Below are 26,139 nucleotides of genomic sequence, written 5' to 3' on the forward strand. Positions count from 1 at the left end.
TTTAATTCTTCTCGGTCCTTGTGACACATTTCTTGTATTTTCTCCATTCTATTTCCAAGACTTTGGATCATCTTTACTATCATTACTCTGAATTCTTTTCCAGGTAGACTGCCTATTTACTCTTCATTTGTTTGGTCTGGTGGGTTTTTACCTTGCTCCTTCATCTGCTAAATATTTCTCTGTCTTCTCATTTTGTTGAACCTACTGTGTTTGGGGTCTCCTTTTCTCAGACTGCAGGTTCGTAGTTCCTCTTAGTTCTGGTGTCTGCCCCCAGTGGATGAGGTTGGTTCAGTGGTTTGTGTAGACTTCCTGGTTGGGGGAACTGGTGCCTGTGTTCTTGTGGGTGGCACTGGATCTTGTCCTTCTGGTGGGCAGGGCTGTGTCCAGTGGTGTGTTTTGGGGTGTCTGTGAACTTAGTATGACTTTAGGCAGCCTGTCTGCTAATGTGTGGGGTTGTGTTCCTGTCTTGCTAGTTGTTTAACATGGGATATCTAGCACTGGAACTTGCTGGTTGTTGGGTGGAGCTGGGTCTTAGTGTTGAAACCAAGATCTCTGGGAGACCTCTTGCTGATTAATATTACATGGGGCCAGGAGGTCTCTGGTGGTCCAGGGTCCTGGACTTGGCTTTCCCACCTCAGAGGTTCAGGCCCGATACCTGGCTGGAACACCAAGATCCTGCCAGCAGTGTGGCATGGAAGAAAAGGAAAAACAAACAAACAAACAGAAAAACACCAAACAAAACAAACAAAACAGACAGAACCACAAGACAAATGATAAAAGCAAAACTAAACAGACAAAATCACACAAAGAAACATACACACGCACACTCTCAAAAAGAGAAAAAAAAAAGGAAAAGAGTAACCATACCAATAAACAAACCCACAGATGAAAACAAACACTAAAAACTAAACTAAGGACTTCCCTCGTGGCACAGTGGTTAAGAATCCACCTGCCAATGCAGGGGACACAGGTTCGATCCCCGGTCTGGGAAGATCCCACATGCCGTGGAGCGACTAAGCCCATGCGCCACAACTACTGAGCCTGCACTCTGGAGCCCACAAGTCACAACTACTGAACACATGTGCCACAACTACTGAAGCCCACACACCTAGAGCCCATGCTCCACAACAAGAGAATCCACTGCAATGAGAAGCCCGTACACCGTAATGAAGAGTAGCCCCGCTCACCACAACTAGAGATAACCCGTGTGCAGCAACGAAGACCCAACACAGCCAAAAATAAATAAATTGAAAAAAAAAAAAACAACTAAACTAAGATTAACATAAAACCAAAAACAAATCAAATGCAGAAAGCAAACCCCAAGTCCAAAGTTGCCCCCAAAGTCTACCACCTCAGTTTTGGGAACACTTGTTTTCTATTCAGGTATTCCACAGATGCAGGGTTTGCCAAGCCCGCTGTGGGGATTTAATCAGCTGCTCCTGAGGCTGCACGGAGAGATTTCCTTTTCTCCTCTTTGTTTGCACAGCTCCTGGGGTTCAGCTTCGGTTTTGGCCCTGCCTCTGCTTGTAGGCCACCCTCAGGCATCTGTTCTCTGCCCAGACAGGAGGGGGTTAAAGCAGCGGCTGATTAGGGCTCTCTTGCTCACTCAGGCCGGGGAGAGGGAGGGGTACAGTAGTCATAATCGGGCTGCCGGGAATGCCTGCATCAGCAGAGGTCAGCATGTAGTTGGAACAGCCTGAGACGTGCCGTGTGTTCTGCGGGGGAAGTTGGCCCTGGATCGCAGCACAGGTTCCCGGGGGGGTGTGCGTAGCGACCTGCATTTGCACACAGGACTCTTGGTGGCAGCCGTGGCACCAGTAGCAGTCTGTGCCCGCCTCTGTTGTCCGAGACGATCGCCGTGGCTCGCGGCCATCTCTGGAGCTTGCTTAGGTGGTGCTCTGCTGTCTGTGGGCGCACAGAACAGGAAGCCCTTCTCCTCGTGTACCCTGAAACAATGGTCTCTTGTCTCTCCAGCAGGTCCAGAATTTTTCCCAGACTCCTTCCCAGATAGCTGTGGCACACTAGCCCCCTTCAGGCTGTCTTCAAACCGCCAGCTCCGGTCCTCTCCCTGGGGTCTGACCTCCAAAGCCCGAGCCTCAGCTCCCAGCCCCCACCCGCCCCGGCAGGTGAGCAGACAAGCCTCTCGGGCTGGTGAGTGCCGGTCGGCACCGACCCTCTGTGCGGGAATCTCTCCGCTTTGCCCTCCGCACCCCTGTGGCTGTGCCCTCCTCCGCGGCTCTGAAGCTTCCCCCCTCCGCCACCCGCAGTCTCCACCCGCGAAGGGGCTTCCTAGTGTGTGGAAACCTTTCCTCCTTCACAGCTCCCTCCCACTGGTGCAGGACCCATCCTTATTCCTTTGTCTCTTTTTTTTCCTTTCTTATTTTACCCTACCCAGGTACGTGGGGAGTTTCTTGCCTTTTGGGAGGTCTGGGGTCTTCTGACAGCGTTCAGTAGGTGTTCTGTAGGAGTTGTTCCATGTGTACATGTATTTTTGATGTATCTGTGGGGAGGAAGGTGATCTCCGCTCTTACTCCTCTGCCATCTTGAAGGTCTCCTTAGTTTCCTTATCTTTAAACAAGAGATAGGGTAAGATTATCTCCAAGGCTGCTTCCACTGATTGTTTTATGGGTTAGTTCATGCTTTCAACAAAGCATGCCTTTCTGGAAGAGCTCTACTGGGTTAAAAACATGGGGAAATTTAGGATCAGAGAGAGGAAAGATGAATTGCCCAAGGTTAACAGAACGAGAAGTACAGACACAGAAAGGAGAATCCATATAACTGTAGGACTCCAAATTCTGTAAGAACTGATGCTCGCTCTTTAAACAGAGCTCTCATCTCTTGCACTTAAGACTTTGTTTGCAAATCAATACACATTAACAATTGGGGGAGATGAGCCAAGGCTCCACCAAAGGCCAGGTCTTCCTTGATGTGTCCAAAATAACGGGGACTCACCTTCCAGGTGGTGTAGTAAGTCAGTAGAGGCACTCGAGCTGGCCCTGCCCACCCTCACCCCCTACCCCCCACCCCGCAGAGCTCTCTAGGACTTCATGGTGAATCCCTCAACGCATAGGCTGCCTTCTGAAGACACGCAACTTCGCTCTCATTTTACTGTAATAAAATGGGCATAGTTGTTGAACAAATGAATACATGAACCTCAATTTTCCCTGTAAGTGAGAAGATTGAGCTAGAATTAACAAGGGTTTTTTTTTTTTTTTTTTTGCAGTACGCGGGCCTCTCACTGCTGTGGCCTCTCCCGTTGCGGAGCACAGGCTCTGGATGCGCAGGTTCAGCGGCCATGGCTCACGGGCCCAGCCGCTCCACGGCATGTGGGGTCTTCCCGGACCGGGGCACGAACCCGTGTCCCCTGCATCGGCAGGCAGACTCTCAACCACTGCGCCACCAGGGAAGCCCTAACAAAGGGTCTTTGAAGCTCCTTCCAGTTCTGATATTGTCATCTGTTGCTCACAGATGTTGAGCAACATCTGTGAAACTGATTATGTAATCAGTTACACAGTTATGTAATTATGTAAATCCAGTTGTGAAACTGGATTATGTAAAGTCCTGGCCTCACCAGCTGTTTGGAAGGATCCTGTCTTTCGTCCCCAGCCAGACGATGATGCGCCTGAAGGCAGGGCTTATGCCAACACTCACCAGGTATGTGTGTCAATGTCTGTGGATGGTGTGATGGGGGTCTCAGGGCTGGCCCACTGCGCCTGTCCCTTGCTGTACCTCTAGTGTCCCATCTCACACTCCCTCAACCTCCCCTCTGACCACAGCGGTGCCCAGTCTGCCCCCAGCTCAGAAGTGCAGGACAGCTAAGGATCCTTGGAACAGCTCTCAGTGGCCATGAGGCTGGGGCGTCTGCAGAAGAACATAAACTCCCCAGAAGCTTCCAGCAGGATGGAGAGCATGTCAAACAACATACCCTTGACTTGGCTTTTCCTCCTCCATTTCACTCCCTCAGCCCTTCACTCTGCTCCCTGAGCTCTCCCCTCAAATACACCACGTGCACACTGGCCTGAGGCTCTGCCCTGGGTGGCACTCCAAGCTGAGACATGCCCCAGGGATCTGAGCCAGAGCCAGAGAGCAAGAGAGCTGTGGGCTGCAGCCCATGAGGGCTTCCTGGATGTGGTGTAGGATCTGGGGCAGGAGAGAGGGGATAGGACACGAGGAAGGAGGAGAAACACCAAGACAAAAACAACCAAACAAGAGGGTTTCTGACAGGTTCAGAGGGCCTTTGGTTAATCCAGGGTTTTTCAATTTCTTGACTTCTTGGGCTGGACAGTGTTTTGTTGTGGAGTGGCTGTCCTATGCACTGCAGCCTCTCTGGCCTCTACCCACTAGATGCCAGTAGCTTCCATGACATGCCATGACAGCCAAAGACAGCCAAAGATGTCTCCAGACATTGCCAAGTGTTCCCGGGGGGGGGGGGGGGAGGGGGGAGGGAGTACAATTGGCCCAGATGAGAACCACTGAGTTAATCAGAAATGATTCAAGAGACATACTCCAGTTTGAGAGCTATTCACTAGAGAGAGTGGTGACGTCTATGGCACTGGGGAGTGCCTCAGTTTCCTCATCTATAAAATGAGGATGATAGTCATGGAACAAGTTCATGGGTTGCCCGTGAGACTTGATGAAATAACGTATGTCAGGACATATATATGACAGAGTCTCGCACCTGTAAGCGTTGTGTGAATGTGACCTCTCATTACTTGTCTCTTAAGAAGAAAGGACCCTAAAGGCAAAATAGGACAGTAAATGATTCCTTTAGGGGATCCTGGCTTTTCCTTACTGATTTCCCAGCTTAAAGAAAAATAGGTAGAGTTAGCAAACACCCAGCAAAGGACAGTGGCAGGCGAGTCTGGTGGGTGCTGCACGAGGCATGACCACTCTGCAGGGCTGGCGGGAGAGACGGCCATGAAACCCAAACGTTCCGGGACCAGAGCGTCTTGAATGTTCAGGGGCTCATGTTGTCCTGACCAGTCGGCACAGCGGCTTGCTCCCAGCCATCAGCGGGGCTTCACAGCTCCGGCTCCATGTCCCAGGCGCCTGGCATGGACATAGCCTGCCCCCCTTTCCTCAGTCCCCAGAGCCTGCGAACTACACGCAGGTGTTCGAGACAGGCGCTCACCGAAGTCTCAGAACACAGGCCATGGAAAACGCTGAGCAGAATGTCCCACGGCACAGTCTCCAGAAAGAAGCTCCTAGATTCCACCCTGTTTCAGGGACCCTTTTTTTCTCTAGGTCTGCCTTCTGCCTGAGTTTGAGATCTGGCTCCGAACCCTGTCTCCCAGGTTGCCCGAAAGGCAAACTTCCTGTTATTTAAAGTACAAGAAAATGTTTCTCCCGTGAGTCTGGTCCCTCTTCTCCCAGGTGTGAAGTGAAGGCTTAGAGAGGAGTTTGCCTTTCGTGGCAAAGGTGGCATCCCAAAGGAGCAGGCCTCTCTCTCTTCCCCCCCCTGAGAGGAATTCTGCCTTCCTTCTAGCCCAGGGCACTCAGATTGTAGCCTGTCTTTAAAAATAATATACTTCTCCTCCATATTAAAGAAACATCCACCTGTTCCAATACAAAAGAGATGGAATTGCCCACTAAGTGGTGAAGAGCTCTGAGAACAGGGTGAGCAGGTCTGAAGCTTGGCTGTGGTGTCTGGGTGTGTAATCGTGACTACGTTCCTGGATGCTGACATCCGAAGGGCTGGAGGAGGCCCAGAAAAGAGGGGCATATCAGGCAGCCTGATTCCCCACCTGCGATGCTTCCTGAGTGCCCAGAACAGCAACAGGAGGCCTCAGACCTGGCTGCCAGCCCCCCCAAGGCCTACCCACTTCTCCATCCTTCACCTTTGCCCAACTGCCCCTGCAGGGCTGCCAGCCCCTCTCGGCCCCTGGTGGCTCTTCCCTCAGTGCCTCCAGCCTCTAACTAGGCAGAACTTTACAGCCTAGAAAGTCAAGTTCAAGTTGGAGCAATCCCAGAACATCCAAGCTGGAGCAGCCCGTGGGTGTTATCAACTACAGCTGTCTCAGTGCCCTGATAAGAAACTGAGAACAGAGAGAATGACTAAGTCAAAGCCACCCAGGCAGGTTAGGGAAGCTGGGTCCCTGTGAGATGCAGAGTAGATGCCTCAGACCCCAGGCACCCCCTGGGCTACAGGCTCGAGAGTCACGTGGCTAGGACAGTCTTCCACCCGTTTCTCACTTACACAGGCCCCAGCATACGGATCCTGAAATGCCACAACCCGCCACCACAGCGACCACAGCGTGCTGGCAGCACCACTTCCTGACCAGGTGCATGTGGCTGCCTGCCGGTGTTTGAAAATTCAGTCTACCTCTTTATTAGAGGGTTGGGTCAACAAGTTTTTATTTTTAAAAACATTTTTTTAACATCTTATATTGCAGTATAATTGCTTTACAATGGTGTGTTAGTTTCTGCTGTGTAACAAAGTGAATCAGCTATACATACACATATATCCCCAATCCCCTCCCTCTTGTGTCTCCCTCCCACCCTCTCTGGCCCACCCTTCTAGGTGGTCACAGAGCACAAGCTTTTTCTTTAATGAAGCGGAAGAGAATAAAAGCTTAAATATCAGGTCTTATCCCACGTGGTGAGGCTAACTTTTGTCTCCTAACACTTTTTTTAATTAATTAATTAAATTATTTTTTTATTCATTTTGGCTGCGTTGGGTCTTCGCTGCTGCGTGCGGGCCCTCTCCAGTTGCAGCGAGAGGTGGGCACTCCTCGCCGGGGCGCGCGGTCTTCTCCCTGCAGTGGCCTCCCCCGTTTGCGGAGCACAGGCATCCAGGCGTGCAGGCTTCCACAGTTGCCACAGACAGAGCGCAGGCTCAGCAGCCGCGGCGCACGGGGCCCAGGCGCTCCGAGGCCTGTGGGATCCTCCCGGACCAGGGATCGAACCCGCGTCCCCCGCCCCGGCAGGCGGACTCCCAACCACTGCGCCACCAGGGAAGCCCTGTCTGCTAACCCTTTTGCTTCAGGTGTGGATCTGTAACCTATATTTGAGTATATATGTACTGGGTGGATTCTACGACCCTGTGAAAGAGCCTGAAAGTCATCACCCTGTACCCATTTGACAAACCAACCACCCATCAAAAGCTTTCCAATATGAAATCTGTCAACTGAAAGGGGAGGGCCTGAGCCTGGAAGAAACCCCGGGTCTCAGGTGCTATCTCCCTCGGCAAGGAGAGGGTTGAGGCCAAATTCGCACTCAGTGCAGCCCTGAGCTTGCCTGTTTGTAGCACCATCTGCCACGTGGCTTCTTCAGCTCTCACTGCTGGAGGATCAGTGTTCTTGCTTGAGAAATGGGCAGATGCTGAGGGCCGGCCTAGAAGGGTGCTGAAGATGTTACAGATAATGAAAGTGGAGCGGCCAGCGCACGCACCGGAGAGCTGGCTGGCAGGTGGGGGGACCCAGCGCCAGGCAGAGGGAACACCAAAGCCTCCTGGCCTTCCACCCAGGCTCTCTCCTGCCCCAGCTCAGGTAAGATCTCTGCCCAGGAGTGTTTCCAACCGACTGGACTTCCGCCTTAAGAAAGCACCGTTGGGGGCTGACTGGGGAATGTGGGCCTGCTTAAGAGTGTGTGCTGCAGGGGAACGCCCTCGAGGTGAGAGAGCAGAGCCTTGGAGGAGGGTCGAGGATGGCTTCCCAGACCTGAGTCTTAAGTGGGGACCATGAAAGAGATGCCCCAGTCCTCAGGGTCACTGCCTCAACCACACTCCTGGGAAAGGCTCTATGCAGCAGAATCCATGTCTTTCCACTGTCTCTTCTTTTCCAAAAGCCCTGCCCATCACTGGCCCGCCTCTCGGGCCCATGTCGTGCCTTGGAGCCCCTAAGGGGATGTTCCTCTGCAAAGTGCATTACCTAGGCCTGTGGTTAATTTTTCAACAGTTGCTCGCCTTGCTAATGGTCTGGGAAACAGACTGGGCCTCCAACCCTACCTAAGTGCTCAGGCACCTCACTTCTGCCCTGCTTGGGCAAGAAGCCCAGCGCTGCCCCCAAGCCGGGCTCCCCACACTGCCAGCCACTGCCGTTTGCCCTGTGCCAAGGACCTGAGCCCCTGCTTTGTGGTTTGGAAGCTTATTTTACCAGTAACTTACCTGGTCCCTGCATGAAAAGCCTGGGAAAGTGAAAAGCTGTGTCTTATTTCATTTGGGGAACCAGTCAGATTCTGAAGTAAATGCCGCTTGAGAGGAGATTCCAGTGCTCAGAGCTTGGCAGTAAAAGGGGGCTGGACGCTGGGCCCAGGGACCCCAGAGCTGCCACCAGTTCTGCCTGGACTCCCCAGCCCCTGCCAGCTCTGGCCACACCTTCTGCCATCATCGCACTGGCCTCCGTGGGTGTCTACCCATGCTGTGCCTGACCAGTCCACAGGGTTTCTGAGCCCATCAGCCTGCGATCCCGGAAAGAAAATACCCTTGCTTTTTAGGCTGAAGTCTTTGTACCACAAGTCTCTACCATCATCTACCCAGAAAGTTATCCCCTCTCAAAGTATACCTGCTGTTGCCCCCCATTATTTCTGAGTATTTCCCAGAAAGCTGCCTCCAAGGGCTCCTGCATGAGGCCCTTCCTCCAGCCTCTGGTCTGACCACCACGTTGCAAATGACCATATGAGATGGCCATGTGTGCACTTGTGTGGGCACAGCTGTCTCACTGGGGACCACTGATGACCCCACTGGCTTTGGAGAAGGAATGGGATCCCTGATTGCCCGCAGCACAACTAGGCCCAACCATGACTCTGAGGAAAACATCCCTCAAAGTTTGGAGTTAACCCAAGTCCGGCACTCTTAGCTCACGCAGATCTTACAACTCACACTCAGTTCATAACCTTACAATTGACTGACCTTACAACTCCACTCTATTCTTGCCCATGCCTGTGTGATCCCCTAGCACTGAAGTTGGAATGGGGAAGGGCTGGAGAGGGGACGAGGGAAGTTGCCACTCAACGCCCACTGGCTGGAACCCTTGCCCCTCCTTCTCTGAGCATTCAGGTCAACACTCTCCAGCCCCGGGACGGACCTCCTTTGCCCAATTCTAAAGGCCCCTACTTTCCCACAGCTGCTTTGCCCATGACCTGACCAGCTAATAGAAATCCATTCTCTGCAGCAAGAAAACCCCACCCCCAGCTATCCTCCTAGTATGGCCAGGCCTGGACCAGGCTGACTTAAGGGCAACAAATACCTTGAGTAGCTGAACTAGACTTTAAGTACCTACACTAAAGGTAAGCTTTCAGGCATTCCTGAAAACATTAACTGAGCACCTACTAAGCTCCAGGCTCCGAGTCTGGGAATGGGGACGTGGCCCAGGGCTACCACGTTAGGCGGGCCTGGGTCCCAGTGCAGGAGGCTCTACGCGACGCCATTCCCACATGTATGCACACATGGAATAGTATTTAGGTAGCACAGAACTGTAGACCGCGGTCATGGTGAAGGGGCATGGAGTCAGAATCAGACAGCCTTGGACTGAACTCCAGTCCTGTCACTTCTAGCTGGGTGATGGGGAAGTTCACCCCACCTCTCCAAGCCTCACTGTCCTTTTCTATGGAATGAAGACGTTGTCCCAAATCAGACTGTCTGCAATCTTCCTCTCCGGTGCCCCCTCGGTGGCCCTGGTGCCTTCCTACACAGTGAGACCTACTCATGGTTGGCACTCCATAGTTGTTTGTCTTTGGCTTAAGCCCACTGAGGAGTGGGATTGTGCAAAGGGAAGGCTATGGGCCTCTCCCTGTGAGGTCCTCAGGGGCCTGAGGCAAAGTCAGAAGTAAGATGGAGGCACCCCATCCCAGCTGCCATCCCAGGGAACGCAGCCTAAGGCCAGCTTCATACGCGTGTTATTTGCATAAATTTGCGTAAGCACCATATCCTGTGCCTTGTAGCCAATTATTTCATTCCTGCATCTCTGCTTTCCAGGAAAGGGCACCAGCAGAGGTGTGGCCCCCTGGGCTTCATGTCAAGAGGGTACCCAGAGTCTCTGCCCCACCTCCAGCAGAAAATGTCTCCCACGGGCCTGCGCTTCCCCTCCTCGCCCTCACCTACCTGCTGCCCCGAACCCCCATCAGGGCCTACTACCCACTGCCTTTAGCTGTGACCACCAGAAGTTCCCAGTACCTGGGAGAGGCAGGACTTGGCAACTCCAATCATTCCCCACTTCTCAGTAGCCCTAATTTAACCAGATTAGAATCTTAAATATGGAGGGGACTTTCCGGATGTCTAATCCAAGGGCATTCAACTTGATTTCACACAGAGACAGGTAATGGTGGCCCTGCTCTAGAAGAGGGTGAGCGCAGCCTGGAGTCCCACCCTTGGACTAGTCTCTCACCCCGCAGAGGCATCTGCAGGGACTTCAGCTCCTCAGAGCGTTTGAAACCCACCCTCATTTTATATCTGGACAAACAGAGGCCCAAGGAGGGGAAGAGTCTCAGTCAAGGTCACAGTGGCTGCAGCAGAGCTGGAACCAGGACCAGAGGAGCTGGCGTGCCTGGTCCCATGGAAACTGAGTCCCCCTAAAGCCCAGTTCCTCTACCAAGTTCATGATTAACCTCTCCGTCCAAGACTTTATTCCCTTTCTTGTCTTGCACATGTTCTCCTCAAGATGGAGGAGTATTAAAGAAAAGGGGGGGGGGCTTCCCTGGTGACTCAGTGGTTGAGAGTCCGCCTGCCGATGCAGGGGACACGGGTTCGTGCCCCGGTCCAGGAAGATCTCACATGCCGCGGAGCGGCTGGGCCCGTGAGCCATGGCCGCTGAGCCTGCGTTCTGCAACGGTGGAGAGGGGAGGCCCGCGTACCGCAAAAAAAAAAAAAAGAAAGAAAAGGGAGGATTGAAAAACTGAGCAGGATCCTGCAGGGCCCTCCCGCGTACGAAAGCCTTTCCATGTTCTCCATTTCTTATTTGTAGAGAAAGGCTTCAGCCTTCTAGACCTTCTGTGAGTTCCAAAGGGCGGATTCAAACAGTTACTCATTAGAGAAGTAAGGGAATGCAGAATCAGAGGAAAAGCAGTCGAGAAACAACAGTGCAGTGATAAAGCAGAGTCCTAGTTCCTCCTCAAGGGATAACGACCTGATACACATCTTTGAGTGTTCTACAGGAACTAAGCCCTCACCCCTTCCATGTGGAGGATGGTGACTCCATGCTCAGCGCAAGATTCTGCAACACCACCCTGCTACCTCACCGCCAATCAATCAGAAGAAAGTCACGCACCCTGCAGCCCTCCCCCCAGTGTTGCCTATAAAAACTATTCCCTGAAAACAATCAGGGAGTTCAGGTCTTCTGAGCATGAGTCCCCGGTCTCTTTGCTCGGCCCTGCAATAAACCTCTCTCTGCTCCAAACTCCAACGTTTTGATTTGCTTGGCCTCACTGTGTGTCGGGCCCATGAACTTGGGTTCAACAACTCCAGCAGAGCTGGAGAACATGCCCAGGAGGCTCCAGGCTTCAGAGAGCAGTTCCAGAGGCAGAGTAGCCAGCTGAGCCTGGAGCAGAAAGGGGAAAGACGGGTCCCTCCCTGCTTCCCACCCTTGGAGGATGAGGGCTCCTGGAACTTTGGGAAAGATTGTGAGGGGAGAGCTGAGGGAAGACTGGGCCTTGCAGCCACCCAATTCAGGCCTTCCGGCCAGGACTGGGCCGGGGCCAAGGGACAGAGTGTAGCCTGCGTCCTAGCATCCGCCTTCCATCCCCTCAGGCACTGGAATCCAGGGGATTGATTGAGGCAGAGGAGAATAAGGAACCCAGGAGTATAGGTGAGGGGTGGTGGGGAATTAACCTGTGTTCAAGCCTAACTGTACCATCTGCGCTTGGTTTACTCCCCTGCTGTCATCGTCTCCATTTTACAGATGAGAAAACTGAGGCTCAGGAATCAAACCTAGATCCTTGTCACTTCAAAAGCCTTGTTCTCACCAGGTATCAAAGTCAGGAGGTGGCCCACGGGTCCTGCAGTCACTTCCCTTCCTGGACCCCTGAAGGCAAGAGATTTGACCTCGGCAAAATGACCCTTCTGAACCCCCTTTATACCCCCAGGCAGAGGCCTACTTGGGCAGTTGCTCTGAACTCTGATTGAATGTGCAGCCCTTAGGCCTCCCAACACACAAGATTCACTAGACTTACTGTGTCCTCTAAGTAGACTTCAAAACACAGCCCCTCCGAGCCTCTCATGTGCCTTTTATGATCCAGCCCCACGGCTGCCAGAGAGAGAGGAGCTTTGGAAATGAAGAGCTTCCGGACAACAGGAAGGTAGAGGTAGGGGGTGGGCACAAAACACATCCACGGCGTTTCACTTCCAGCTCTACCACTATCTGTTTCCCATTCAGCAGGTGACTTAACCTCCCCATACCTGTTTCCTCATTTGAAAATGGGGAAAATGTACCATGAAGCCTGTTGGGCTGCACCCCGCAGGCCTACAAGCCTTGCAGCTGCCCAGCCTCGAGACCAAAGAAAGAGCCCAGAGACAGCAACAGAGATATCAATAGTTTATTAGACAAGGACTTCCGTGGTGGTCCAGTGGTAAAGAATCCGCCTTCCAATGAAGGGGACGTGGGTTCGATCCCTGGTCGGGGAACTAAGATCCCACATGCCGCAGGGCAACTAAGACCGCGTGCCATAACTACTGAGCTCGAGTGCCTCAACTACAGAGCCCATGCGCCCTGGAGCCCACGTGCCACAACTAGAGAGAGGAAACCCACACGCCACAGCTAGAGAGAAGCTTACGTGCCACAGGGAAGAGCCTATGCCGCAATGAAAGAAACCGCACGCCTCAACGAAGACCCCACGTGCTGCAACTAAGACCCGATGCAGCCAAAAAAACAAATTAATTAAATAAGAGAGTTTATTGGACAGGGGGATCTTACACAAAGGGTCCTGGAGTGACACCCCACCACATGTGGCAGATGGTAGAAGGGACATGACAGCAGTCTTTGCTACTCAGGGGAGAAGGAGGCTACCATTTATAGGGGAATTGAAGTCAGGTGGGCTTATCAGTTACCAGGGACTAATTAAGCCCCATAATTAAAACGATTAGTTAGTCATGTAAGTGGAGCAGGGCCTGGTTGAGGAGGGGACATACAGAGAACAAGAGAACAGCCATCTTGAATGGCCTGACCATACGAGGATTAAATGAGTTAATACAGTTAACATGCTTAGAACAGTGCCTGGTATACAGGATGCCTCAAAAACTGTTAGCTATTATTATCACACACACTCATGCCTCTTCAAATCCTCCTGGCCCCCCGGGGCCAGCAGGATAAAGCCTCGATTTTCACCCATAGGCAATCCAGGCCTCTCTTCATCTGTCCCCTTCGTCCCCAGCCCCATCTGCTGCAGCACTTTTCAGAGACCCCCAGATCATGCACAGGGCAGGACCTGTTCACAGGACTCTCAAGGCAGTGGGGGAACTTTCAGACACTATGTTTTCAGACACCTCGAGCTGACAGGGGCAGAAGACCCAGGAAGAAGATTCTGCAGTCGGCCCGGAGGCTGACTAGGGGGCCCACAGTGCCCGGTGACCACGGGACGGGGCAGACGTAGCTGGTATTCTTTGCCCCCCTGGGGGTCCTCGACATGGGGTCAAAGGAGAGGCAGTTCCCTGAGGGCTTCTCAGAGGCAGGGGGAGTTTAGATCAGGACACAGAAGGAAGACTTTTCGAAGGGGGAAGAGAGGGGCCTGACAATAGTTGCAGTTATTACGGAAATGGCTCTTCCAGCCGTCTGCCCTTCTCACTCTTCCTTAATGGCTGACTACATTTATTGAGCAACTGCTAAGCGCCAGGCACTTTCCCGGCAGTTTATCACCTCTTTCTCACAACCACCTGAGGAGGTATATACTCTCATCCTGCAGCTGAGGAAACCAAGGTTCAGTGGAGAGACCACGTTGGGACCCAGGTCAATGTGCTGCTCTGCCCTGCAGATTCCTCCAAAGACCAAGGCCTGGTCCCTCTCCTCCCTGGAGGCCCCAGTACCTGGCTGACTGTGGCCGTGGCCCTTGGCACATGTACCAGATTTGGCCCACTATCTCCCTTATTTGTCCTGCAGAGACCTGGCTTCTCACATGCTGCCAGGGACCAGCAAACATCTACACATGACTCTGAGATGATGGCTCGCTTGTGCATGTCAATGAAGTCAGGCAGTACACTGGAAAGAACCAGACTCTTGAAATCCTACCTCACATTCCACAGACCTGCTTCCAGGCTGTGCAGATCTCAGGTAGACACATTGGTGGAGCCGTCGCCTCTGAGAGGCCGGGGAGGTGTGGCTCATAGGCTCTCACCTAGGTGGAACAGGGCTGCAAGCGTTTGGGAGTGACCCAGGTTCGTCTCCCCTTTGGTCACGCTGCATGGACCGCCCCTGCTCTCCCCCCACACTGAGCTGGCCCCGGTCCTTGGCGCAAGGTGTGCTGGCCACTGCCCACAGGAGCCGTCCACCTCGTGAGGCAGAGGTAGCCTGCCCGGTGGCCAGGCAGACCTGGTTCGAGTCCCAGCTCTACCATTTCCTCACTGCAGGATGCTTTCCTCATCTGAAAATGAGGCTGATTCCATTCACCTCACAACGTCTGGATGGGGCTTAAAGCAGGTGATTTAAACGTAGCACAGTCTTTGGCTCAAGGTGGGTCTTCAAAGCCACTTCCCTCCTCCCCTTGGGAGCCAAGATCCAGGAAGCGGTTGAAAACATCCCCAGGGCTGGAGGGAGGGCCTATCTGGGCTGCTGACCACAGTGTGTTTGCAGATAACCCTGAGGTCAGTGACGCCCATCTGGGCTGGGCCGGGCTCTGACCCTCCTGCCCTTGAGCCGCCTCAGCTGACTCTCCCCACGCCCCACCCCCCACGCCATGCCGAGTGAGCGCTGGCCACCCAATAGGGGACCTAGCAGCAGAAGAAGCAGCACATGGAGAGCCTGCCACTGGGGCCCCTGGTGAGCAGGGCCCCTGCCCCGGGCTGGGAAAAGTCGCCTGACATGGAGGACAGCACCTCGCACCCCCAATCAGGTGAGCTGGGAACTGACTGGCAGGGAGAGAGCAGGCAGGAGCACAGGGTGAGTGTCACAATACCCCACCACCACCTCCCCAGTGTCGCCTAGCTTTTTGGGCTTTCTTTTCTCAGTAACTTTGGGCAGAAGTCCATGGACTCATCCTTCTCCCAAGCCCTCCGTCCTCTTCTCAAAAATCCAGCAGAGGATAGGAATGACCCTGTTCTTGCCATGAAAGGGTAATGGCCACCCAGGGGAAAAAGAATTTGCCACTGTAGCACACAGATGTTACCTATTTATTTTGCTTAAACAATTGGCTTTTTCCAAAAGCAGCTTAGAACACCTTATAACGAAGAGCTTCACAATACAGTTAATAGTAAACTAGACACAGAAAATCATGGGCTGGGGGAAAATAAAGCAGAACTTAAATACATTTAGTAAGGATAATATAGTCATGAATATAAGTCTGAGTATCCTAGTCGCCATGGTACAAAGGGAAATAAGCATCATTGTAAAGCAATTATACCCCAATAAAGATGTTAAAAAAAAAAGGGAAATAAGATCAGCAATTGGAAAGGAATAAGCATACTAGTCTTATATTTTTTTCTCAGAGCTTTGTATAATAGGCATTGAGTATTGTGCAGGACAGGTCACTTACTTCATATTTATAAGAATTCAGAAGCACATGAAATCAGGTTATTTGGTTCACAAGGACCTTTGAGAAAGCAAAGGGGATGATATTAAAGAACCAGCCAGTGAGGGTGAAGGCAGCCCAGTACAGGGTTCTGATGATCTGCCCTGGCCCAGGTGTTCAGGGAGTTGTCCGTTTTCTCATCTGTGCTGTAGACCCTGATTTCTCAAACTTTAATGTGCATACCGTCTCTGGCGGGTCTTGTGAAAATGCATTTCTGATTCAGATCTGGGGTGGGTCTGAGATTCTGCCATTGTAAAAACCTCCCAGGCCACCACGTGCACCACCCAGTTCCCGCTGGCCACGGATGTCCAGTCACAAGCCAAGATGCCTGGTCTCACACAGAGATTAAGTACATACCATGTGCCAGAGCTTCCTTAGCAGAATGGTTGCTGCAGCCCACCCCTCCCCTAGTCCTTTATCTGCCCACCCCTCCCCCTGAAAGCATCTGCCTTTCAAACCTTGTCCACACTCTAGTGCCGCCACAGTTAACTCTCTTGTGGATGCGCAGTTTCTCATCCCACTGAGCTCAGAGGGCTTTTCTTCTGGAGAGAGCTCATGTTTCAATAGAGAACTAGAAGGAGGGCGAGCCTTATGCAAACGCAGAGTACCAAGCCCTGGGGTGCAGGGGCAGGGGCGGTGCCTGGTGCTCTGTTAGCCATGCCTTATAACGCCTTACAATATTGCCTCGAAGTAAACTGCCACGTGCAAGAGTCTAAGCTTAAATGCCAGGCCCTGAGCACACTTTTGCAGCCTGCCTCCCCATCCAGTGCCTGCCCCTCACAGACCATGCCCGTCGCCCGCTGCCCTGCCTCACCTCTGGCGCCTTAGACATGGCTTCATCCACTGGGTCTTCGAGGAGGAAGAGACAACCCCTCCGTTTTCCCTCAGAATCCCTACTCCAAGCCGCAGCCCCTCTCCGTCCTTCACAGGAAGAAGCAGCTCCCTGGGCCCAGACGCTTGGTCGGAGGAGTCTTACCTGGCCTGGGCTGGGCAGTGGAGGCCAGGGCACCTTCCCTGGGCCCACAGCCCGGCCTGGGCAGGGCTAGGTTCAGGTCGCCTGGCTCCCAGCCAGGCTATCAGAATACATCCAGCACTTGTGACCATCTTGATTTAGTAGTCATTTAGAGTATTTATTTTGTGAAATGGATGTGCTCTGTCTCAGCCTATAAGTGCGGGATCAATCCAAGAAGCGGAGCTCCTGTCCTTCTCTCTGGCCCAAGTAGGAGACGAATCTAGATTCTCTTCCTGAATACTCTCATTTTCTTAGCCAAAGGAGTAGCCTTGTCTTCAGGAAAAAGGGCAATCTCAGGAGACTGACACCCAGGGGCTCCAGGTCCAGATGTCCACCAGTGCGTGTACTGAGCGCCTCCTGTGTGCCTGCAGTGTGCTAGCTCTGGGGCAAGCAAGGGGGGAGACCAGAGGTGGGCAGGAGCCCTGGGGAAGCTTCCCAGAGATGCTGGGAGATGCAGAAGGTTGAGAATGGCAGTGCATTCATTCAACAACTATTTACAGAGCACCGACTACATGCCAGGCTCTGATCCACGCACTGGGAACACAGAAGTGAAGGAAGCAGATAAAACTCCCTTCCCTGGGGGAGCTCACATTTCTGTGGGGGCAGACAGTTAATAAACAGCAAACAGAGAAGGTGTGTTTTATAGTGTGTTCGAAGGAAAAAAGGCTAAGTGAAAAGAAACGAAACAGGGCAGGGTACACAGATGACGGATGGGGATGATTGGGGCGTGGGTCTCGTGGAGGTGATATTATTCTGCAAGGCTCCAGAGGAGGGAGGGAAAAGGCCAGCGCCGCAGGGCTGAGAGAGCAGAGAGAGGGGAACCGGACCCAAGGTCCCACTGGGCCTGGTCGCCATTACCAGGACTTTGCTTTGACTCCGAGAGACCAGGGAGCCAGGGCAGGTTTTGAGCCGAGGAGTAACATGATCTGACAAATGTCTCAGAAAGATGGCTCCAAATGCTCTGCCCTTGGCCTGGCCAAGGACACGAGTCTGGCACAGAGGAAGTGCTCAACCAGTGTCGGTGCCACTCTCCCTCCCTGCTCAGCAGAGGGCTCGTCCGCCTCCCGGGAGTTTGGCCCCAGGAAACATGTACTGAGCTCTCACCCTCACCAGTCCCCATGCCAGGCGAGATAGGGAGACAGACAGGCAAAGCACCAAAGCCCAACGGCGTGCTTGGGCCCAACGGTGCTTGGCCTCAGCAGGTGTTCACCTCCCTCCCTCGCTGTGGCTTTCAAGGCCCTGATTGTTCTCTTGCAGAAGTTCATGCTCTACTAGGACATGCCTCGGTGCCTCTCTGCCACTCCAGCCTTCAGCTCGCTCTCCAATTCATTGGGAGCCCCTCAGAGGCCCACCAGGTCTCTTTGGAAGGATTCTGGACAGATCCTTTGAGAATGCTGGAAGACCTCTCAGTGTCTCCATTTCCCAAGCTTTATCTCCCTGTGCCTCCCTTTGGAGTTGCAGGAAGGGTGCTCAGAGACTCCCCCATAAGCCAGAGCAGATACTTAAAGAGTACCTACTATGTGCGGGGCACCATGCTAAGGGCACCAAAGAGGGCTAGGTGCTCATTCTTGTCTCCCCAAAGTCTACAACCCACTGCAGAGGCAACTTGCCATCCAAGGGCCAGAACCAGGCATGGGGCATCTGTGTCCCCAGCACCTGGAACACTGGTATGGTGGGGTTCCCTGAGTGTTGAATGCATGAAGACCTATGAGAACTGTCACAGGAGCTCAGAGAGGTCCTGGGGCAGGGTGGGGCAGGAGGGTCACCGAAGGAGGTGGGAGCGGACCTGGGCCTTGGGGCCCGGCAGAGCAGCGAGCTGGGGAAGGAAGGTATTTTAGGCAGGAGGAAACCCGTGGAAGTGAGGAAGCATTGGATGCTCATGGGTGGGTCTCCACAGGGTCGGAGGATGGAGGAGAGGCCCCTCACGCCACCACCCCGCCAGGTCTGCCCCTCCCCCATTGTGGTCTAGCTGTGGGGCCATTCCCGAGGCCCAGCCCCCTGCCTCTCTGGTCTCAGGGATCAGATAACCCCTCCCTAGGACTTATCTCTCCAGAACAGGTTGTTATCCTGGAGTAATTTGAAGCTCTTTATCAAGGGCTGGCGGAATATGTACTACAGGAATAATCCAGAAAGAGTCACAGGACTCAGGTAACCCCCAGTCAGCCTCCCAGAAGATGAGTGACATTGGTGCCCTACAACCATCAGGGTCCCCATGTCCTCACCTGTAAAAGGGGGAGGTAGAGCTGTCAGCAGCACATGATGTGAGGTTGTAGGTGAGAAAGGGCTTCAGGTGAAGGCACACACCTCTAGAAAGGTACCCAAAAGATATCCTTAACTTGCACCTGACTCACTGCTGTGCGGGATGCCACTAGCATGGGGGAGGGGAGGACAGTGCCCAGGGCTGGAGGTCATCTTTCTCAGGGGCAGAGGGGTGGTTTGAAGCCCAGGAAGTCTAGACATAGAGACAAGCTCCTAAGGGCCCTCCACCAGCTCCCAGGACCTGAAACTGAGGACTTCAGGAGGGTCAGAGTTCTGTCCTAAGGGTAGACAAGGGACAGAGGAGAAACAAGGAACCAAAGGCCGGGATGCAGCCTCGTCCAGGAGGGGCCTGTACTGCCTGCTCCCCTTGCAGGAAGGAAGGAAGGAAGGAAGCCAGGTTGACTCTGGTGCCCTGGCCTCTTGCCACCTGTGTGAACTTGGCCTGCCACTCAACCTCGGTTATACAATGGACGTGGATTTGAGATGTCCCTCAGGTGAAGGGAGCGAGGGGGTTCCAGAAGTTACCCTGGTCTCCACACGCCCCCCTCGTCCCGGTTAAGAGTTGGTCCGGGAGTTCTGCACCCTTTAAATCGGGGAAGGGGGCGCCGATCAACACGTGTCCGAAGCTCAGGCCAGGGGCTGAGGGGCGGAGGATCGTCGGTGCCTGCCGCCCGAGGACCCTGCGGCTCTCCGATTGTGGCCCCGGGGGAGGCGGCCGAGCCGGATAAGCAGCAGCGGCCTGGCGGGCGGCCACCTCCCCCGCAGGTCCGGCCCCGCGGGCAGGCGGGGCGGGGGGAGAGGAGGAGCCTCCGGGCAGCGCCAGCGCCTCCGCCGCGGACCTTCTGCCGCCGCCGCTGCTCCGAGCGGCGGGCCTGAGAGGTGAGTGACCCGTCGCCCGCTCGCCCCCCGCCCCGGAGCCCGCCCCGGAGCGCCCTCGTCGCGCGCCGGCGCGCGCGTGCTGGAGACCTGGGCCGCTGGGACCGAGCCACGTGTGCCCGGCGGCAGCGAACCCGGGTCCTGGGTCCCCCACTCCGTGGGCGCCTTCCTTCCCCAGGGACGCAAACCTCAGGCGCCACTCTGGCCGGGCAGGCCGGACGCGGCCTGCGCCGGGGGCCAGACTGAAGGGGCCACGCTAGCCCCCGGGCTGCTGCCTCTCGCGCCCCAGCCCGCGGACCCGCCAAGTCCTCCGGCACCCAGTTCCCCGCAGCTTCGGGCCCGCGGTCTCCGAGGAGCGGGGGAGCGGTGGGCGGGCTAGGCAGGCGGCAGGGGCGGGGGCTCCCGACCTTGATCGGGAGGCGGCTGGACGCACCAGTGTGCTCTGCCCGCGGAGCCTGGCAGACTTACCCCATTTCCCTTGCCCGTTTCCCCGAAATCGGGGGCAGGCTGCCCAGAGAGGTGTGGTTGGAACTTTGTTCACTCTGGATAGGTGAAGGGGAGGGTACGACAAGCTGATATTTCCTTTGAGGGCCAGGAGGCTGGGTCCACTGGGGAAAATGCAGACAGGTCTCGTTGGAGCCCCGGCAGAGGACTCCGCGGAGAGGCCTCGCGGGTTTCCAGGGCCGCCTCTCCAGCTCCAGAAGTAGGGATTCTGGAAATAGCCACAGGGAAATATTTCTGTCCATCAGAGTGCAGTGATGATATAATTAATAGCAGACATTTATTGTGCGCTCATCTGTGCCAGACATCTTGCTTTGCACACAATATCCCAGTTAATCCTCAGCATAGGAAGGCACCAGTTATCTCGTTTAAGACGGGGAAACTGAGCCTCAGAGAGCATGGGTATTTTGCAAGGATACCCGGGTAGCAAGTTGCAAAAGTAGGATTTATCTGACTTGAGAGCCCAGAGGAGCCTGCTAGTGGGAGAAGAGACAGGCCATGTTCTCAGAGGACTGTGGCAGCCTGAAGGATGCAGTACTGGGGGTCAGAATAGCCACAAGACCAAAGAGTCTCACCTGGGTGTGCCCCTTCAGTCACCTGCATGGTTTCTTAAAAAAAAAAAAAAAACAGGTGCCTAGGTCCTACCCACAGCTGGCTGAATCCAATTCTGCAGAGTGAACCCCTCCTACATCCAGTCAGGAGTGCCTGGAGGGCTGGCACTGTATCTAACTCATCCACAGTGGCCGGCAGAGGGGTCACCTTGGAGCAGGTGTTTAATCAATGTCTGATGGATGAATGGACGTAGTGGGGCAGGGGCTATCACTGGGGTAGAAAGGTTTCCCCGAAGGAGGCCTTGAATGGTGGACAGGTAGCCTCAGCCAGGCCTGGGGGAGGAAGGCCTGGAGTTGGCATGGGGTGACCCTGGCCTCAGAGCTCGCAGGGAGCTCAGGCCGGGCCATTTGTTCACTGGAGGGTTGGACAGCCAGCCCCAAGCCCGCTGAGCTCCCCAGGACCGGGCCTGGTCACACGGGGACCATAGGTGTGCCCTCTCCAGCCTAGAGATGCCGAACAGGTAAATTCCTCTCCCCTTCAAGTTTCCCGTCCTTAACTCAGGGCCCTTCCCTCGCTGGACGTCTCAGAGTATTGCGCAGGGCTTCAGGTAGTTGAAAAGGGAAATTTAAGGACTAAAGCCCAACCGCACACCTGAGCAGTGGAGAGGCTGCCTGCAGGGGCGGGCACCTGGCTTTGCAGTCAGGTGGACCCCCAAGTCTGAATCACAGCTCTTTACCATGTGGCCTTGGCCAAGTCCTCAGTTCTCTGAACCTGCTTCGTCTACGAAACCTTGCTAAGGGCTTGGGACATAATCTTCCTGTAAAACAGGAACAATAATGCCTGCCGGGGGTGGTGTATGTGCACTGTGTGAAGTGCTGGGTTTTAGGAGTGCAGTAAATATCAGATCCCTCCCCCTTCCCCCAGAGTTTGTGTTAAAGTCGGCTGGGGACCTTCCAGGCCCATTGCTCTTCGGCTCTGAATCCCTCGGCTCACTAGAGCGTGGCCTCCATGCTCCCCTTCTCTGTCGCAGACCTGACCTCGGGCCCAGGCCTCAATTTAGGAGCTGTGGAGATTACAGAACTTGGAGGTGGGGAGGCAAGGGTTGGGGGGACAGGGCGCTCTAGGTGATTTTCAAGTCTGACTTCCTTCTGCCTGCTCGCTGCAGCTGGACCCACCTGCCCGTCCAACCTGCCCCGCTCTTCCCAGACCTCTGCATGTCAGCCCTTCACATCCTTGGCGTGCCGTGAGCACCTCTTCCTTCACACCTGAAATGGCAATTGTCACCATCACTGAACGTCCCGCTTCCCACACGCCAAGCATGTTATGTGTGTGAGCACACTGAAACCTTCCGACTCTCTTACGAAGTAGACGGTGCTGTTCTCCCAGCCATGTAACTTTCCCAAGAACACGAGACTCCATTCTTTTGAGCCCAGACTTGTGCTCCTAACCACGAACTCTATGCTTGTCCAAATTCTGCCTCATCGTTTATTCTTTCAGCATTTACTGAGCACTGACTTGGTGCCAGGCACTCAGGACCTGGCTGAGTCCCACTTCTGGCAGGATGAGTGTCGGTTGCCATTTATCATCCCACGAAAACCCACGCCCTCCACTTATGTCTGAACACAAGTGGGGCAGCTGAGGCCCAGGTCCCACAGCTAATGCCAGTCAGGATTCCAAAGCGGAGACGGCTCCCGCCTAGCTGGAGGTATTGACCACTGTGCCTGCTGTCAGGGTGGGATCGGTGGCTGCTAATTTATGCAGGATCCTAAACCCCTGCATTGGCACTCCAACCCAGAGCAAAATGTTTCCCTCCTCCTCAGGTGCAGAAAACTGTCACTAGAGAATTACTCTTTCCAATCAGTCTGTCCTCATCGGTCACCACAGTCACCGGGCAGAACGTGCGACGGGTGAGCCCTGATTGTCCTGCAATCAGGCAGTAACTTACTCCTTGTTCCCTCTTCTGCTTAACGAGAGCCAGGTGGGGTCGGGGCACAGCACAGTTTTCAGCCTTTTGGAGCTCTCCGATTAGGAGATTAAACTGTGAAAAATGCAGCCCCAAGACTATCAAATCAGTCACAGGTAAATGGAGAGGAATTTAGGGGCTGGTGAATGGGCTTCCTAAGCTTTCCACGGGGAGTGGGCCTAAGCTTTCTTGGTTCACGTGTAGACAGCAGGTTTCCCAGAGCCGGTGTGCCGGCTCTGTGACGGGAGGACCGTTCCTGTTCCTGGAGCGTCCGATGCCTATGGTGGCCGTCAGGCTGTGGGAAGGGTAGGCCTGTGATTTGACTGGCGGGCTTGGGAGGGGGACAGCATGCCCTGCAGTCGGGGTGAAGGTCTCTCTGAAGCTGAATGACTCAGGGCTCACAGCTGAGGATGTTAGGGGGCTTCAGGTGGCCCTGTGAGACGGGCCCCCCAGGGGGAGTCTGCGCAAAGACAGGACGGCCAAACACAGGGCGTGTGGAGTCACCCAAACGGGCCTTTTGGGATCCAAGGGGCCTGTGCTGAGCCCGGGCGCCCAGTCGGACGTGTACCTGGGTCGGTAACGCACTGGATGCGGCCTGAGCCGCCGCTGCAGGTCAGGGCACGCACGCCCTTTGCGGCTGGTCTGCGGAGATGGCTCCACTCTGGCTGGAAGTCAGGTGGCGCCTGGAACTGGAAGGGGAGAAAGCAAGACGTGCCGGGCCAGGTGGCCAAGGGTTGTGATGGGGCTCAGGGCGTTCCATCCGGGGAAGCCCCGCCCTCCTGGTGTTGCTGGATTAGAAGCCTGGAGGCTGGAGACCTGACTGCTTTGTGAGTTCTGGCTTGGCTGCCTTTTGTCCTCCCGTAACTTTTGCTACAACTCTTCTTGAACATTCTGATCCGGCGTGGCTATGTGTGGCAAGCGAGGGGAGAGGGGGCATCCCAAGATTGGGGGGAGCTCAGGGAGAACCCCAGGGGACAGGACATCACAGCTGGAGCCATGGGGGTGTGCCAGGACATCCTGTCTGCTCATACCTGGCGGGTTTGCTTTCAGAAGGAAGTGCGGTTTCCTGACTCTGCAGCTTCTCCAAGGGGCTAGGAGACCACCCGGTAGCTCTGATGGGAACAGAGCGTGCTGAGCCCACCCCAACTACTGCATCAGGCAGCGGCCCCACGCACAGAGCTGCCCGGAAGTCCGCTGCCGAAACTCCTGGGCGATTTGGTGTTCACTGTTCTAGAGCACTGCCGAGAGCCCCCAGCCCGCAGGCGTCTACCAGCCTCACTGAGGCTGGGGGCTGGGTAGGTACACAGGAGTGGAGAGCCCTCAGGGAGCTTGTAGTCAATTGGGAAGCTGAGTGAAGATACAGAATGCTACCAGGCGGCAGAGGGAGAAGAGGCCAGGGCTGCCTGTGGCCGGTGGCCCACAGTGGAACGCAGGACATGCGTAAGTAAGAGCAACGCTAAGATGTGGGTTTGGGGCTTTCATGTTCGCTGTCTCACTTAACCATCAGAACAGAGGAGGAAAATAGCCTGCCCAAGCTCACACTGCTGGTGCACGGCCAAACCTGAATTCACACCTAGGTCTGTCTAACTAGATCTCCCACCTGAACAGCTGCCTCTGTATTCAGAGCGGGGGAGAGGGTTTCAGGACTCTGGGGGGCTGGGAGGTACCTGGCAGGCCCAAGGGCCCAGGCTGGGTCTTTAGGGAAGGGGCATTTGGATGGCCATGAGGCTGTCAGGACTCCAGGTGGAGGTAGCAGCCCTGGCAGAAGTGGGGGGCAGCGGGGACTGAAGGAGGCAGGGCGAGCTGAGCAGGGGAAAGTCAGTCTGCACGTGCTGGGCTAGGCTGGACTACAGAAGATGCCAGAATGCCCCTGCCCACAGGCGGGTGCGCTCGAGCAGAAGTGACAAGTCCTAGGAGGCACAGCGGAGAACCGTGCAGGCCCCGATCTGTTGCTGGTAATAAGAGTAAACCTGTCAGGAGCCCAGGGTGATGTATTCTGGTCATCAAAGGCCCGGATGCCCAGGCTTACTCAGAGCTAGTTTCCCAAGATCGCCAGTTTTCCAACCAGTTGAAAACAAACAAATACACCTGTCGTGAGACTGAACTTGGCATAATTAACTTCAATGATACGAAAGCCTCCAAACCTCTAGCCTCCCTCTGTGCTGTTGGTGTGGCCTCCAGGGTCGCTGGCAGAGCAGGGTCACCGGCACGGGCAGGCCCACCCCATCCATGCTTTGCCCTCCGAACAGGGTTGTCTTTCTGTGGGTCCTCCTGTCTGTCTGTCTTTCTCCGCACCATGGGCACAGACTAGCAAGTAAAGACGACTGTGAAGCCTTTGCTGGTACAAAACGTAACGAGTTATCACTAAGCCAGTGACAGCCACAGTGATTGCAATGTGTCACCCACCCAGCAACTGGTAGATTGCCATTGTCTGCAGCCATTACGTTCGGCTTTGTATCCGAGAAGTAAAGGCGTCCCTCTGTTTCTCTTTCTCTTTCTCCTTCTCTCTCTCTCTCTCTCTCTCTCTCACACACACACACACACACACACACACAGCCCTGTGGTGAGGCAGTCCGCCCTGCAGTGGATGACGTTTATTCATTTTATGTATCCTGGGTTCTGCTGTCTGTCCCGCCTCAGTTCCTGTAGCAAAGAGACTTGACTCTGAGCCACTAATTACCACCAGTGAGGTTTCCTCCCTAAACAGGAAGTATGAAGACAGAGCCACTCTCCCGCAGTGCACTCTGAAACCGAGCAGCAGTCACTACCCCGTCCACTCCCTGCAGCCAGGGACTGGAGTGCAGGTTGAGGAGGCCGGCAGCCTGGCCCGTGGCAGGTCCCACGCCTTCTCAGCATCCGCCTGTCTTCAAAACCAAAGTCAGGCTGCGCGCAGGTCAGAGGGAGACCCCAGCAGGAACGGGTGGCCAGATCACAGTGAGGCTGTCAAGGACCCGTGCTTCAGACCCTCACATCAGCCTGTCATGGGTGAGTCCGGTGAGAGCCAAGGTGGCCTGGGCAGTGTGTGGGCCCCTCCCTCCAGCCCCACGAGCCCCTGGCCTGCTTAAGTGGACCCCGGCACCTCAGGGAGCCCCCGTTTGGCAACTGGCACCAAAGAGCACAGTCTGGTGAAGTTCTTGCCAAGATGGGAGATCTTATCACGTGCACGTTAAGTCAGGAACCTTTTTAGAATAAGGGGTTAAAGGATTTATCACACACAGTGCCTTCAGTTAATGAGAACAAGAGCTTTGCGGGTTCTGGTGTGTTACAAAAAAAAAAAAGGTTCGTGTTTATGATGTATTTCTGTGGAAGGCAGGTCCATTTGGGAATTGTA

General features: G+C 54.6%; 1 protein-coding gene across 4 annotated transcripts in view; it reads left to right on the forward strand.

The window, feature by feature from the left end:
- Nucleotides 1–19,721: 19,721 nt before the first annotated feature.
- STEAP3 (STEAP3 metalloreductase) overlaps nucleotides 19,722–26,139 on the forward strand; it is an 84,596-nt gene continuing 78,178 nt past the window's right edge. The window contains exon 1 of one of the 4 annotated variants that reach the window (XM_067742170.1): nucleotides 19,722–19,795. Coding sequence is in view for 1 of the 4 variants with exons in the window: in XM_067742169.1 (XP_067598270.1) it covers nucleotides 25,790–25,793 (4 nt within the window). In the remaining 3 variants the exon portion in view is untranslated. Of the gene's footprint in view, nucleotides 19,796–25,545; nucleotides 25,794–26,139 lie in introns of those variants that run through there. The other 3 variants (XM_067742172.1, XM_067742168.1, XM_067742169.1) reach the window with 3 other exon arrangements.

Source organism: Pseudorca crassidens, chromosome 6 (assembly GCF_039906515.1).
Source record: "Pseudorca crassidens isolate mPseCra1 chromosome 6, mPseCra1.hap1, whole genome shotgun sequence".
NCBI lineage: Eukaryota > Metazoa > Chordata > Mammalia > Artiodactyla > Delphinidae > Pseudorca > Pseudorca crassidens.